Below are 16,506 nucleotides of genomic sequence, written 5' to 3'. Positions count from 1 at the left end.
GAGAGCTAGATAGGGCTCTTAAAGACAGCGGAGTCAGGGGATATGGGGAGAAGGCAGGGACGGGGTACTGATTGGGGATGATCAGCCATGATCCCATTGAATGGCGGTGCTGGGTCAAAGGGTCAAAGGGCCGAATGGCCTCCTCCTGCACCTATTGTCTATTGTCTGTTGCTCCGTAGGACTTTGTTGAGGGAGTGTTTGGAGTGTAGTGTGCAGTTGTGGTCGGGTTACAGCATGGCTGGGCGGTCTATGGTCTATTGTCTATCTGTGATTGTCACAATGACTCTACAACCTATCTATGACTGTACGAGTGTGTGCCTGACCCCTGCTCACCTGCAGAACCCGCTTGGGTAGCCCGGTCTTTTTGGAGAGCTCCTCCCAGTCCTTGCCATCAGGGTTGTGCTTAACAGCAAAGTAGGATTCCATGGTACGGAGCTGGTGATGCTTGAAGCAAGTACGGATACGCTTGGCCTTCCGCTGCCCAGAGTAGCGAGGATCTCCGCCCACTTGGTCCCCCTCGCTGTAGACTGTAACCACAGAGGACACACATTGACACACTCGGCAAAAACTAAACGCTGGTGGGCACTGCCCCGTCCAAGTCAAGGCAAGTTCATTCCTCACATACACGTACGAGATGTTCAGTGAAATGAAAAGTGGCAAATGCTCACGGACTTTGTGCAACAAACAAACTACAAACAAAATGGAACTGAATCACATATTCTTTTACATATTAAATATTGTGGGCGGAAGGAAAAAGGGAAAAAAAGAACAGCAATTTTTAAAAAAGCAGTAGAGTGGTTCAGTAAAGTTAGTCCCTGGTGAGATAGGAGTTTACAGTCCGAATGGCCTCTGGGAAGAAACTCCTTCTCAACCTCTCTGTTCTCACCGCATGGCAACGGAGGCGTTTGCCTCACCGTAGCAGCTGGAACAGTCCGTTGCAGGGGTGGAAGAGGTCTCCCATGATATTGTTGGCTCTGGAGTTGCACCTCCTGTTGTATAGTTCCTGCAGGGGGGTGAGTGAAGTTCCCATAGTGCGTTCGGCCAAACGCACTACTCTCTGCAGAGCCTTCTTGTCCTGGGCAGAGCAATTCCCAAACCAGATTGTAATATTCCCGGACAAGATGCTTTCCACCGCCGCTGCGTAGAAGCACTGGAGGATCCTCAGAGACACTCTGAATTTCCTCAATTGCCTGAGGTGGTAAAGGCGCTGCCTTGCCTTACTCACGAGTGATGTCCATGTCATATCCTCAGAGATGTGGACTCCCAGGTATTTAAAACAGCTCACCCTATCCACAGTATCCCCATCGCAACTACTGACCTCCCCACCATCAATGCGATCTACAGCTATCCAGAAATGCTGCCTGGCCCGCTGAGTTACTCCAGCATTTTGTGTCAGTCACTGAAAGTAAGCATGCAACCTGAAACACCATCTATTCCTTCTCTCCAGAGTTGCTGTCTGACCCATTGAGTTACTCCAGCAATTTGTGTCTATCTTCAGTGCAACCCAGCATCTGCAGTTCCTTCCTGCATGTCCCACCTACCCACGTTTGGCCCATATCCCTCTAAAGTAAGCATGCAGGTAGAGGAGGCAGTCAAAAAAGCCAATGGCCTTCAGAACAAGAGTTGAGTATAGGAGCAAAGAGGTCCTTCTGCAGTTGTACAGGGCCCTAGTGAGACCACACCTGGAGTATTGTGTGCAGTTTGGTCCCCTAATTTGAGGAAGGACATTCTTGCTATTGAGGGAGTGCAGCGTAGGTTCACCAGGTTAATTCCCGGGATGGCGGGACTATCATATGCTGAGAGAATGGAGCAGCTGGGTTTGTACACTCTGGAATTTAGAAGGATCAAGGGGCATCTTTTTGAAATATAAGATTATTAAGGGTTTGGACACACTGGAGGCAGGAAACATGTTCCAGATGTTGGGGAGTCCAGAACAAGGGGCCTCACACACAGTTTAAGAATAAGGGGTCGGCCATTTAAAACGGAGATGAGGAAACACTTTTTCACTCCAGAGTGAGTCCCACCGCAAATTGGAGGAGCAGCACCTCATATTCCACTTAGGCAGTCTGCACCCTAGTGGCATAAAGCATTGAATTTTCCCCAACACCTTTCCGCATTAACCAACCTGATGTCCCCTCTCAGCACTTCAACTCCCCCTCCCCTTGCTTTCTGTCTCTCTCCACGGCCAGAGTGAGTCCCAGCTCTCCCAAATTGGAGGAGCAGCACCTCCCTCTTGAATTCTCCAATTTCCGGTAGCCCTTGCTGTCTCCTCCCCTTCCCAGCTCTCCCTCAGCCCTCTGGCTCCTCCTCTTCCTTTCTTTTTCCCACTCCCCCACCCTATGTCTGAAGAAGGGTTTCGGCTCGAAACGTTCACTATTTATTTTGCTCCATAGATGCTGCCGCACCCGCTGAGTTTCTCCAGCATTTCTGTCCACCATGGGGGTTGATCAGCCATGATCACATTGAATGGCGGTGCTGGCTCGCATGGGTTGGGTTGAAGGGCCGGTTTGGGTGCTGTGTGACTCTATAAACAATGGGATGAGGGTGCAGCTCCCGGAAGCTGTGTGCCTTGGCCAGGGATGGGATTTAAGGTCAGCTCCAAGGGACTGGTTCCCGGTTATCGCTGGTGTTATTGAGCTTGGGGTGAACGGGTGACAAGTTGACGTACCTGGGTAGAGGTCATCCCCCTCGGGCTGGAGATCCCCGGAGCTGCGCTTGCGTCCGCCGCCCGTCCCCAGCCACTCGGCATCCCCAGGGGTGACCTCCACCCCCTCCATGCCCCTGAGGGCCAGCTCTGCCAGGCTGTCCATCAGCCGTGAGTCATCCCCCTCACGGCCGGGCGGCTGGAAATGCTCCTGGCAGTAGACCAGGCCGTGGCTGGTGCCGAAGAGGTCCCCCGTGACCAGCGCACGCCCGCACGCTGCGCAGGTGAAGCAGCTGAGGTGGTACACCTCGTCCTTGGCCCGCATCACCATCTCCGATGCCAAGATGCCCAGCTGGCAGCGAGAGCATTGCTTCACGCAGAACGTCCTGCAGAGAGAAGCAGAGAAGGTCACGCAGGGGTGACACAGGGGTCGCATGGGGTCACACACACGGGGTCACACATGGGGGTGACACAGGGGTCGCATGGGGTCTCACACACACGGGGTCACATGGGGGTGACATGGGGTCGCATGGGGTCACGCAGAGGTCACATGGGGTCACACACATGGGGTCACATGGGGGTGACATGGGGTCGCATGGGGTCACGCACACATGGGGTCACACACACGGGGTCACATGGGGGGTGACATGGGGTCACGCAGAGGTCACATGGGGTCACACAAATGGGGTCACACGGGGGTGACATGGGGTCGCATGGGGTCACACAAATGGGGACGGGGGTGACATGGGGTCACACAGGGGTGACACAGGGGTCGCATGGTGTCACACACACGGGGTCACACGGGGGTGACATGGGGACCCATGGGGTCACACAGGGGTCGCATGGGGTCACACACATGGGGTCACACGGGGGTGACATGGGGTCACATGGGGTGACACAGGGTCGCATGGGGTCATGACACAGGGTCACACGGGGGTGACAACCCATGGGGTCACACACACGGGGTCACATGGGGGTGACACAGGGTCACACAGGGGTGGGGTCACACAGGGGTCGCATGGGGTCACACAGTGGGGTGACACGGGGTGGGGGACACACAGGGGTGACACAGGGGGGGTCACACACACCGGTCACACGGGGTGACACAGGGTCGCATGGGGTCACACACAGGGTGACACGGGGGATGCATGGGGTCACACAGGGGTGACACACGGGGGTCGCATGGCATGAGGTCACGCAGGGGGTGACACAGGGTCACACAGGGGGGGTCACAAGGGGGTCGCATGGGGGTCACGCAGGGGGGACGCATGGGGTCCACACATGGGGTCACACAGGGGTGACATGGGGTCGCATGGACGGTCACGAGGGTGACAGAGGTGACACGGGGGTCGCATGGGGTCACACAAGGGGGGTGACATGGGGTCGCATGGGGTCACGCAGAGGTGACACAGGAGTCGCATGGGGTCACGCACATGCGGGGTCACACACGGGGGGTCACACAGGGGTGTGACATGGGGGTCACACAGGGGTCTCGCGGGGGTCACATGAGGTCACAAGGGGGTCACACACACCGGGTCACACAGGGGTCACACACGGGGTCATATAGGGGTTACACAGAGGTCATACCGGGTCACACAGGGCTCACATGGGGTCACACAGGGTCACACAGGGGAGACACACACAGGGGTCATACAGTAAGTAAGTAAATGTTATTTATTTATATAGCACGTTTAAATCAACTCACGTTGAAACCAAATTACTTTACATAAAATATATAATTAAGTTTCCGTACATCCACAGAAAAAAACACAGAGGTCACACGGGGGGGTCACACACACAGGGTCACACAGGGTCACTCACACAGGGTCACACGCACACACAAGGGGGGTCACAACATGGGGAGGGGGTGTTGGGCTGCCAGCAGAGTCTCCCACCTGTCGGTCTGCCACCTGTCGGTCTGTCACCTGTCACTCCCCCCTGTCGGTCTGTCACCTGTCACTCACACCTGTCAGTCTCTCACCTGTCAGTCTCACCTGTCGGTCTGTCACCTGTCAGTCTCCCACCTGTCAGTCTGTCACCTGTCAGTCTGTCACCTGTCAGTCTGTCACCTGTCGGTCTGTCACCTGTCGGTCTCCCACCTGTCGGTCTCTCACCTGTCGGTCTGTCACCTGTCGGTCTGTCACCTGTCACTCCCACCTGTCGGTCTCCCACCTCTCTGTCTGTCGGTCTCCCACCTGTCGGTCTGTCACCTGTCACTCACACCTGTCGGTCTGCCACCTGTCGGTCTGTCACCTGTCACTCACACACCTGTCGGTCTGTCACCTGTCGGTCTGTCACCTGTCACTCACACCTGTCAGTCTGTCACCTGTCAGTCTGTCACCTGTCGGTCTCCCACCTGTCGGTCTCCCACCTGTCGGTCTCCCACCTGTCGGTCTGTCACCTGTCTCTCCCACCTGTCAGTCTGTCACCTGTCAGTCTCCCACCTGTCGGTCTGTCACCTGTCACTGTCTCTCCCCTGTCGGTCTCCCACCTGTCAATCTCCCACCTGTCGGACTCTCACCTGTCAGAGTGTCACCTGTCGGTCTGTCACCTGTCAGTCTCCCACCTGTCAGTCTGTCTCCCACCTGTCAGTCTCTCACCTGTCCGTCTCACACCTGTCAGTCTCTCACACCACCTGTCAGTCTCCCCTGTCAGTCTCCCACCTGTCAGTCAGTCTCCCACCTGTCAGTCTGTCACCTGTCGGTCTCCCACCTGTCTCCCACCTGTCGGTCTCCCACCTGTCGGTCTGTCACCTGTCAGTCTGTCACCTGTCAGTCTGTCACCTGTCAGTCTCCCACCTGTCAGTCTGTCACCTGTCAGTCTCCCACCTGTCAGTCTGTCACCTGTCGGTCTCCCACCTGTCAGTCTCCCACCTGTCGGTCTGTCACCTGTCAGTCTCCCACCTGTCGGTCTGTCACCTGTCAGTCTCCCACCTGTCAGTCTCCCACCTGTCAGTCTCTCACCTGTCAGGCTCACACCTGTCAGTCTCCCACCTGTCAGTCTCCCACCTGTCAGTCTCCCACCTGTCAGTCTCCCACCTGTCAGTCTGTCACCTGTCAGTCTGTCACCTGTCAGTCTGTCACCTGTCAGTCTGTCACCTGTCAGTCTCCCACCTGTCGGTCTGTCACCTGTCGGTCTGTCACCTGTCGGTCTGTCACCTGTCAGTCTCCCACACCTGTCGGTCTATCACCTGTCAGTCTCCCACCTGTCAGTCTCCCACCTGTCAGTCTGTCACCTGTCAGTCTGTCACCTGTCAGTCTGTCACCTGTCGGTCTCCCACCTGTCGGTCTCTCACCTGTCACTCACACCTGTCGGTCTGTCACCTGTCGGTCTGTCACCTGTCAGTCTGTCACCTGTCAGTCTCTCACCTGTCACTCACACCTGTCGGTCTGTCACCTGTCACTCACACCTGTCGGTCTCCCACCTGTCGGTCTGTCACCTGTCACTCTCACCTGTCGGTCTGTCACCTGTCACTCACACCTGTCAGTCTGTAACCTGTCGGTCTCCCACCTGTCACTCACACCTGTCAGTCTCTCACCTGTCACTCACACCTGTCAGTCTCCCACCTGTCGGTCTCCCACCTATAGGTCTCACATCTGTCAGTCTATCACCTAGCGCGGAATCTCACCTGTAGTAATCTTCCTTGCAGTAGATGTCTTGATCCTTGGAGAAGCAGGTGAGCTCGGAGCCCAGGATGAGGTGACACACACAGCACTTGAGGCAGCGTCCATGCCAGGGCTTGTCCACCGCGAACACCACATAGCGGTCGTAGATGGGCTCCCCGCAGCCGGCACACACCGCTGCTTCCATCGACAGGTCCTGTGGAACTGCCTACGCAAACCAAGACAGGCACGGTGGGACAATACATAGAAACACACAACAACAGAGAGAACTGGTGCAGGAGTAGGCCATTCGGCCCTTCCAGCCAGCTCCGCCATTCAATGTGATCATGGCTGATCATCCCCAATCAGTACCCCGTTCCTACCTTCTCCCCATATCCCCTTGATTCTGTTAGCTCCAAGAGCTGCATCTAACCTGCAGTTATACAGGGCCCTAGTGAGTATAGGAGCAAAGAGATCCTTCTGCAGTTGTACATGGCCCTAGTGAGACCACACCCAGAGTATTGTGTGCAGTTTTGGTCTCCAAATTTAACGAAGGACATTCTTGCTATTGAGGGAGCCCAGCGTAGGTTCACCTGGTTAATTCCCGGGATGGCGGGACTGTCATATGTTGTTAGAATGGAGCGGCTGCGCTTGTATACTCTGGAATTTAGAAGGATGAGAGGTAAACTTATTGAAACATATAAGATTATTAAGGGTTTGGGCACGCTAGAGACAGGAAACACGTTCCCGATGTTGGGGGAGTCCAGAACCAGGGGCCACAGTTTAAGAATAAGGGGTAAGCCATTTAGAACGAAGATGAGGAAACACTTTTTCACCCAGAGAGTTGTGAATCTTTGGAATTCTCTCCCTCAGAGGGCGGTGGAGGCCGGTTCTCTGGATACTTTCAAGAGAGAGCTCTTAAAGATAGTGGAGTCAGGGGATATGGGGAGAAGGCAGGAACGGGGTACTGATTGTGGATGATCATCCATGATCACATTGAATGGCGGTGCTGGCTTGAAGGGCCAAATGGCCTACTCCTGCACCTACTGTCTATTCACTGGAGTTTAGAAGGATGAGGGGATATCTTATGGAAACGTATAAAATTATAAAAGGGTCGGACAAGCTAGATGCAGGAAAAAATTTCCCGATGTTGGGAGAGTCCAGAACCAGGGGCCACACAGTCTAAGAATAAAGGGGAGGTCATTTAATACTGAGATGAGAACAAACATTTTCACCCAGAGAGTTGTGAATTTGTGGAATTCTCTGCAACAGAGGGCAGTGGAGGCCAAATCACTGGATGGAGTTAAAAGATAGAGCTCCAGGGACTAGCGGAGTCAGGGGATATGGGGAGAAGGCAGGAACGAGATACTGATTGTGGATGATCAGCCATGATTGCATTGAATGGCGGTGCTGGCTCAAAGGGCCGAATGGCCTCCTCCTGCAACTATTGTCTAGGTTTCTATAACTCAGCTGCTTAACCTAATATCCCCTCCCCCCCCACTGGTCACCCTACCTGTTCAAGGTCCATGTTGAGGTTGGGTGTCTGCGGTGCCAATTCTTCCTCCAACACGTTTTCGGGCATCTCTCCCTCCGGGAAGCCATGGGCCAACATGGCAGAGTAATGGAAACTGCAGTCTCCGTCCATCAGCAGGGAGCTGTGGCTGCGATGTTAGCCGGCCTCATGTGCCCAGGATCACCGCAACTCGCACCTTCATTACAACAAACAAGTGGACACTGAGCTGTGGAAGTACCACCCACACGTATAATTCAGCGGGCCATTCAGCCCATCCATACTGGTCCCCTGTGGGACAATCCCCTCCCATTCCCCCTCTCCTTAAGAATAAGGGGTAGGCCATTTAGAACGGCCTGGAGTTTAGAAGGATGAGAGGGTTTCTCATTGAAACATATAAGATTATTAAGGGTTTGGACACGGTAGAGGCAGGAAACATGTTCCCGATGTTGGGGGAGTCCAGAACCAGGGGCACACACACAGTTTAAGAATAAGGGGTCGGCCATTTAGAACGGAGACGAGGAAACACTTTTTCTCACAGAGAGTGGTGAGTCTGTGGAATTCTCTGCCTCAGAGGGAGGTGGAGGCCGGTTCTCTGGATGCTTTCAAGAGAGAGTTAGATAGGGCTCTTAAAGATAGCGGAGACAGGGGATATGGGGAGAAGGCAGGAGCGGGGTACTGATTGTGGATGATCAGTCATGATCACAGTGAATGGCGGTGTTGGCTCATAGAAACATAGAAAATAGGTGCAGGAGGAGGCCATTCGGCCCTTCCAGCCAGCACCACCATTCATTGTGATCATGGCTGATCGTTCCCAATCAATAACCCGTGCCTGCCTTCTCCCCATATCCCTTGACTCCATTAGCCCCTAGAGCTCTATCTGACTCGAAGGGCTGAATGGCCTACTCCTGCACCTATTGTCTATTGTCTATATCTAGTATCTGTACACTGAGGGCAGCATGATTGTAATCATGAATTGTCTTTCCGCTGACTGGTTAGCACGCAACAAAAGCTTTTCGCTGTACCTCATTACACGTGACAATAAACTCAACTGAAAGTTAACTTTGTGGGATGGAGCAGCTGGATACACTGTTTTTATTTTAAATCAATTATTTGCAAGAATAACATGTCCAATACAAATCAATAGCAACAAGCTCACCAGCATGGGACTGGTGTAAAATAAATATTCTTAAATATCCAATATACTGAGTATTAAACAACTGAGGCAGGCGGCTGTTGAGTCTGTGGACCGCGAGAGAAACAGGTTGCAGGGACTCTGTGAGTCTGTGGAATTCTCTGCCTCAGAAGGCGGTGGAGGCCGGTTCTCTGGATACTTTCAAGAGAGAGCTAGATAGGGCTCTTAAAGATAGTGGAGTCAGGGGATATGGGGAGAAGGCAGAAACGGGGTACTGATTGTGGATGATCAGCCATGATCACATTGAATGGCGGTGCTGGCTCGAAGGGCCGAATGGCCTAATTCTTCGACCTAATTCCTTATGACCTTATGATCTTAATGTCTATTGTTTATCCAGGTTCAGGAACAGCTACTTCCCCACAGCCATCAGTTTATTAAACACGACGTCAAACAAACTCTGAACAATAACAGCCCATTATTACTATAAGTTAGACAAAAATGCTGGCTCGAGGGGCCGAATGGCCTACTCCTGCACCTAAGTTTCTATACTCATACAGAGTATTAACACAAACAAAGTCTGCCTATGTACAAACAAATGATCAACACATTAATATAACGCCAACTTTATCAACAAGACACTCAACCTCCCGCGGTGACCAGCATTCACGTACGGTCTCCAGAGTCCCCGTGGTCACCGCGTGTGTGTTCCCTCTCCAGGGACACGCGGGCACGGACGTAGGCCCAGACAAGGGGCGGGCAGCCGACCCCGGTGTGGCCATAGACTGCCCGCTGCCTGGACCCGTGAATGACCATCTTGACCAGACCCAGGAGCAGACGGACAGGGAGATCCCCGACCCCCCCTCTGTACCGGATGCCCAAATATCAGGAGTGTGGGGATAAAATGTAGCCAATACTTGAGGAGCAGCCCCTTCACATAGTCGAAGTAGCCCATCCGGCCCTTCGAGCTTGCACCGCCATTCAATGTGATCATGGCTGATCATCCACAATCAGTACCCCGTTCCTGCCTTCTCCCCATATCCCCTGACTCCGCTATCTTTAAGAGCCCGATCTAACTCTCTCTTGAAAGCATCCAGATAACCGGCCACTGAGGCAGAGAATTCCACAGACTCACAACTCTCTGGGTGAAAAAGTGTTTCCTCATCTCCGTTCTAAATGGCTTACTCCTTATTCTTAAACTGTGTGGCCCCTGATTCTGGACTCCCCCAACATCAGGAAGTTATTTCCTGCCTCTAGCGTGTCCAAACCCTTAATAATCTTATTATTGTTTCAATAAGATTTCCTCTCATCCTTCTAAACTCCAGAGTGTACAAGCCCAGCCGCTCCATTCTCTCAGCATATGACAGTCCCGCCATCCCGGGAATTAACCTGGTGAACCTACGCTGCACTCCCTCCATAGCAAGAATGTCCTTCCTCAAATTAGGGGACCAAAACTGTACACAATACTCCAGGTGTGGTCTCACTAGGGCCCTGTACAACTGCAGAACGACCTCTTTGCTCCGATACTCAACTCCTCTTGTTTTGAAGGCCAGCATGCCAAAACTGCACACAATACTCCAAGTGTGGTCTCACTAGGGCCCTGTACAACTGCAGGAGGATCTCGCCGGGAATGAACCTCTTTGAATAATGCCTGCAGATCCATAAGTGAAACGCAGGGATTCGATAGAGAAAGAGGAAAGTGGGTTTGATCCAGAAACAGAGGCATCAACATTGAAAAAGGGCTGGAAGTTTTCGGATATCGGCAGGTTTCAGCAGAGCTCAGAGCAGCCCAAGCCGTTGATGATAACGAGAGCCTGGATAATGAAACCGGAGCCAGCAAGGGACAAAAGCCATCTGTCTGAGCGATTCATTCAACAAGTCCTCCCGCAACCTCGCTCTGATACCCACTAATTAAAATCCCAGCTTCACTTGGAGATTGCTCCCCACACACCCACCCAGGTAACAACGGCACGGAGGTTCAGGTGAGCACCTCAGCAACGGGGGAGGGGGAAACGTTACAGGTAAAGTGTTCACTTACCTGCCGCTGTGGAGGGGGTGTCCTGGCCGCTCGGTGACTTGGTGGTGGGGGTGTCTACGCCGAGACACGGAGATGCGGTGATCCCGATCCCAGCTCCTGGTCGGCACGGGATACCTGGCTTACCTGCGCACACCTGCTTACATTGACAAGGCCCAGCCCGCCCATTGGCTGGTGTATCTCCCCTGAGGGACCCGATGGTGGATGACACATTAACGGATAATTGTCCCTCTTGGGCGTTCGGTGGGACCCGTACACTAGGGGGGGGGGGGTGTAACAGACCGTCAACCGTGAATAATGTGACCCTCCACACTCCACACCTCAACCAGAACATAGAAACATAGAAACATAGACAATAGTTGCAGGAGTAGAGGCCATTCGGCCCTTCGAGCCTGCACCGCCATTCAATATGATCATGGCTGATCATCCAACTCAGTATCCCATCCCTGCCTTCTCTCCATACCCATTTTCTCACTGTGAGTTATGAGTCTGTGGATTTCTCTGCCTCAGAGGGCAGTGGAGGCCGGTTCTCTGGATACTTTCAAGAGAGAGCTAGATAGGACTCTTAAAGATAGTGGAGTCAGGGGATATGGGGAGAAGGTAGGAACGGGGTACTGATTGGGGATGATCAGCCATGATCACATTGAATGGCAGTGCTGGCTCGAAGGGCCGAATGGCCTACTCCAGCACCTATCGTCTATTGACTATTGTCAGACAGTTTTAAATTTGGCCGGTAATGGAACAGAAAGTCAGGGGATATGGTGAGAAGGTAGGAACGGGGTACTGATTGGGGATGATCAGCCATGATCACATTGAATGGCAGTGCTGGCTCGAAGGGCCGAATGGCCTACTCCAGCACCTATCGTCTATTGACTATTGTCAGACAGTTTTAAATTTGGCCGGTAATGGAACAGAAAGTTTAGGAAGATGCAACCTTTGAGGAATGTGAGGACAGCAATAACATATTTAAGCAGGAGATGAGAAAGGACAGGAGGTGCCATGAAATGTCTTTGACTTGTCAGATTAAAGTGAGTCCCAAGGCTTTAGACGCAGTTTATAATAAGAGGGGAGCTCGGGGTCAATTGGCCCATACAAGGACCCTGAGTGAGTTTACGTATCAGGGATAGGGTCAGGGTTAGGGTTTGTGATAGTTGTAAATAACTTGGATGGAAATGTCGTGGCTTGATTAGTAGATAACAAACATTGATGAAGTTGCGGGCAGTGAAGAAGGACGTCAAAGGATACAGATCTGTCATAAATAACGCGGGAAACATGTTGGATGGAGTTTAATGCGACCATGTTACATTAAACCAAGTTACGGTGGTCACGGTGGTGCAACGGTAGAGTTGCTACCTTACACCAAATGCAGCGCTGGAGATCCGTGTTCCATCCCGGCTACGGGTGCTGTCTGTACAGTGTTTGTTCGTTCTTCCCGTGACCTGCACGGGTTTTCTCCGAGATCTTCGGTTCAGACAATAGACAATAGGTGCAGGAGTAGGCCATTCGGCCCTTCAAGCCAGCACCGCCTTTCAATGTGATCATGGCTGATCATCCACAATCAGTACCCCGTTCCTGCCTGCTCCCCATATCCCCTGACTCTGCTATTTTAAGAGCCCCATCTAGCTCTCTCTTGAAAGCTTCCAGAGAACCGGCCTCCACCGCCCTCTGAGGCAGAGAATTCCACAGACTCACAACTCTCTGTGTGAAAAAATATTTCCTCATCTCCGTTCCAAATAGCCAACCCCTTATTCTTAAACTGTGTGGCCCTTGGTTCTGGACTCCCCCAACATCAGGAACATGTTTCCTGCCTTTGGAGTGTCCAATCCCTTAATAATCTTATATGTTTCAATAAGGTGCCCTCTCATCCTTCTAAATTCCAGAGTGTACATGCCCAGCCGCTCCATTCTCTCAGCATATGACAGTCCCGCCATCCCGGGAATTAACCTGGTAAACCTACGCTGCACTCCCTCAATACCAAGAATGTCCTTCCTCAAATTTGGAGACCAAAACTGCACACAATACTCCAGGTGTGGTCTCTCTGTACAACTGCAGAAGGACACCTATACTCAACTCCTCTTGTGAACATGCCAATGGCTTTCCTCACTGCCTGCAGTACCTGCATGCTTACTTTCAGTGAGTGATGAACAAGGACCCCCAGATCCCATTTTAAAGTCTGCAATGAGGTTTGGTGGAAGATCAGAACTACATTTGTTTATTTTTGTTTAGTTTAGAAATACCCAGTGGAAAAAGGCCCTTTGGCCCACTCAGTCCATGCCGACCATCGATCACCTGTACACTCGTTCTGTTCTCCCATTTTCACATCCTACACACTTCCGGCAAGTTACAGAAGCCATATCAACCTGCACATCTTTGGACACTGGCGTATGTGAGGGCCATTCAGTGGTCTGACAACATAGGGGTGGAAACTGTTCCTGGGTCAGGTAGCATTTGGTAGAGTAGCTGGGTAAGGTGTAAACACCAAAGGTGAGACATAAAAAGCTGGAGTAACTCAGTGGGACGGACAGGCAGCATCTCTGGAGAGAAGGAATGGGTGACGTTGTGGGTCGAGGCCCTTCTTCAGACCTATTTAGTTTATTTAATTCAGTGTCACGTCATGTGTATGTCAGATCCTTCCATGGGTCTGAAGAAGGGTCCCAACCCAATACGTCACCCATTCCTTCTGCCTGCCCGTCCCGCTGAGTTACTCCAGCATTTTTTTTCTATCTCTGGCTTAAACCAGCATCTGCAGTTCCTTTCTCAACACTGTGGAATTCTCTGCCTCAGAGGGCGGTGGAGGCCGGTTCTCTGGATACTTTCAAGAGGGAGCTAGATAGGGCTCTTAAAGATAGTGGAGTCAGGGGGGATATGGGGAGAAGGTAGGAACGGGGAACTGATTGTGGATGATCAGCCATGATCGCATTGAATGGCGATGCTGGCTCGAAGGGTAGAATGGCCAACTCCTGCACCTAATGTCTATTGTCTATAAGATGTAAACATTGTTAGACCAGCATCTGCAATTCTTTCCCAGTAAATCATTATTTGGTTAAGAAGGAACTGCAGATGCTGAAAAAAATCGAAAGTTGACTAAAAATGCTGGAGAAACTCAGCAGGTGAGGCAGCATCTATGGAGAGAAGGAATAGGCGACGTTTCTTCATTTGAACTTTAAACTATTGAACTATTTGAACCATTAAACTTGGCTCGGACAAGAATCTGAACATTAATAGCCCATTATCTGTGATTAAGAAGGAACTGCAGATGCTGGAAAATCGGAGGTCTGAAGAAGGGTTTCGGCCCGAAACGTTGCCTTTTTCCTTCGCTCCATAGATGCTGCTGCACCCGCTGAGTTTCTCCAGCTTTTATGTGTACCGCCCATTATCTGTTATTTGCACTTGATCAGTTTATTTATTAATGTGTGTATATATTTATACAATGGTATATGGACACACTGATCTGTTTTGTAGTAAATGCCTACTATGTTCTGTGTGCTGAAGCAAAGCAAGAATTTCATTGTCCTATCTGGGACACATGACAATTAACTCACTTGAAACTTGACCCGAAACGTCGCCTATTCCTTCTCTGCATAGATGCTGCCTCACCCGCAGAGTTTTTTTGTCTGCATAAGATGTAAACACCTTGCTCTCAGGACTGAGTGAACACAGCCTGCAGTGACAATCAGCCCACGCTTCATACTGTGCCTCCCATTTAATAGCACCCTAGGGAGGTCTGGAGGACACAAATGGTGCCATCAGGTTGCACAATTGTAGCAGCCTCAACTCACGCTGAGCTCCCCCACCCCCCACCCCTCCTGCTGAGAATTCCTCTCTGGGACCTCATGGGTGGAGATCACAGTTGGGGTTGGGGGGGGAGGAGTGGGGAGATAGAGAGGAGCGGGCAGACAGAAGGGCAGATGGAGCCAGGAATTAGCCAGACAGCATGATAAACAAGTTGGGGCAGAATTAAAATGGTGCAGTGAGTGAGTGAGAGAGAGAGAGAGAGAGACGGCAACACAAACACTCACACACCTCACCTTGCTGGGATGTCCCAGCACAACTCACCAGCTAATGAGGCGTCTCCTGAAGCAAAGCCAACGAAAGCAGCAAGATCCCACCAAGAGCAGCGGGATAATGAGAGGGGGAGGTCGAGTAATGGCAGCTTGGATGGCGAATGGGGGTGCGTCAGAATAACATACACAGAGTTTGAAAGAGCAAATTAGCACATAGAGTTTCCATTGAGTCGCAGAGTCCTACAGCACTCAAACAGGCCCTTCAGCTCAACTTGCCCATGCTGACCCAAGATGTCCCCCTCTGTGCTAATCCCACAATAGACAATAGGTGCAGAGTAGTCCATTCGGCCCTTCGAGCCAGCACCGCCATTCAATAGACAATAGGTGCAGGAGTAGGCCATTTGGCCCTTCGAGCCAGCACCGCCATTCAATGTGATCATGGCTGATCATCCACAATCAGTACCCCGTTCCTGCCTTCTCCCCATATCCCCTGACCCCGCTATCTTTAAGAGCCCTATCTAACTCCCTCTTGAAAGTATCCACAGAACCGGCCTCCACCGCCCTCTGAGGCAGAGAATTCCACAGAATCACAACCCTCTGGGTGAAAAAGTGTTTCCTCATCTCCGTTCTAAGTGGCTTACTCCTTATTCTTAAACTGTGTGTGGCCCCTGGTTCTGTGAGGTGCTACAGCTTGGCAGGACAAATCAAAATAGGACGTACATGGTAAATGGTAGGGAATTGAGGCATGCAGGTGAACAGAGGGATCTGGGAATAACTGTGCACAGTTCCCTGAAAGTGGAATCTCATATAGATAGGGTGGTAAAGAAAGCTTTTGGTGTGCTGGCCTTTATAAATCAGAGCATTGAGTATAGAAGTTGGGATGTAATGTTAAAATTGTACAAGGCATTGGTGAGGCCAATTCTGGAGTAGGGTGTACAATTTTGGTCGCCTAATTATAGGAAGGATGTCAACAAAATAGAGAGAGTACAGAGGAGATTTACTAGAATGTTGCCTGGGTTTCAGCAACTAAGTTACAGAGAAAGGTGGAACAAGTTAGGTCATTATTCTCTGGAGCGCAGAAGGTTAAGGGGGGACTTGATAGAGGTTTTTACAATTATGAGAGGGATAGACAGAGTTGACGTGGAAAAGCTTTTCCCACTGAGAGTAGGGAAGATTCAAACAAGAGGACATGACTTGAGAATTAAGAGACAGAAGTTTAGGGGTAACATGAGGGGGAACTTCTTTACTCAGAGAGTGGTGGCGGTGTGGAATGAGCTTCCAGTGGAAGTGGTGGAGGCAGGTTCGATTTTATCATTTAAAAATAAATTGTATAGGTATATGGAAGGGAAAGGAATGGAAGGTTATGGTCTGAGTGCAGGTAGATGGGACTAGGTGAGAGTAAGTGTTCGGCACGGACTAGAAGGGCCGAGATGGCCTGTTTCCGTGCTGTAATTGTTATATGGTTATATCGACACCCCAACATCGGGAACGTGTTTCCTGCCTCTAGCGTGTCCAAACCCTTAATAATCTTATATGTTTCAATAAGATCCCCTCTTATCCTTCTAAACTCCAGAGTGTA

At 51.4% G+C, this 16,506-nt stretch overlaps 1 protein-coding gene across 1 annotated transcript in view; it reads right to left on the bottom strand.

Annotated features, from left to right (window-relative positions):
* The window catches only part of LOC129715728 (LIM/homeobox protein Lhx2-like), a 10,898-nt gene extending 4,149 nt beyond the window's left edge, over positions 1-6,749 (bottom strand). Inside the window, 3 exon segments of the mRNA XM_055665580.1 lie at positions 334-527; positions 2,669-3,030; positions 6,273-6,749. Coding sequence (XP_055521555.1) covers positions 334-527; positions 2,669-3,030; positions 6,273-6,454 — 738 coding nt within the window. The 5' untranslated portion in view covers positions 6,455-6,749.
* Between the last annotated feature and the right edge of the window lie 9,757 nt (positions 6,750-16,506).

This window comes from Leucoraja erinacea, unplaced genomic scaffold (assembly GCF_028641065.1).
Source record: "Leucoraja erinacea ecotype New England unplaced genomic scaffold, Leri_hhj_1 Leri_135S, whole genome shotgun sequence".
Taxonomy (NCBI): Eukaryota; Metazoa; Chordata; class Chondrichthyes; order Rajiformes; family Rajidae; genus Leucoraja; species Leucoraja erinaceus.
Note: the sequence above shows the minus strand (reverse complement) of the source record. Positions and strands in the feature narration are given on the sequence as shown.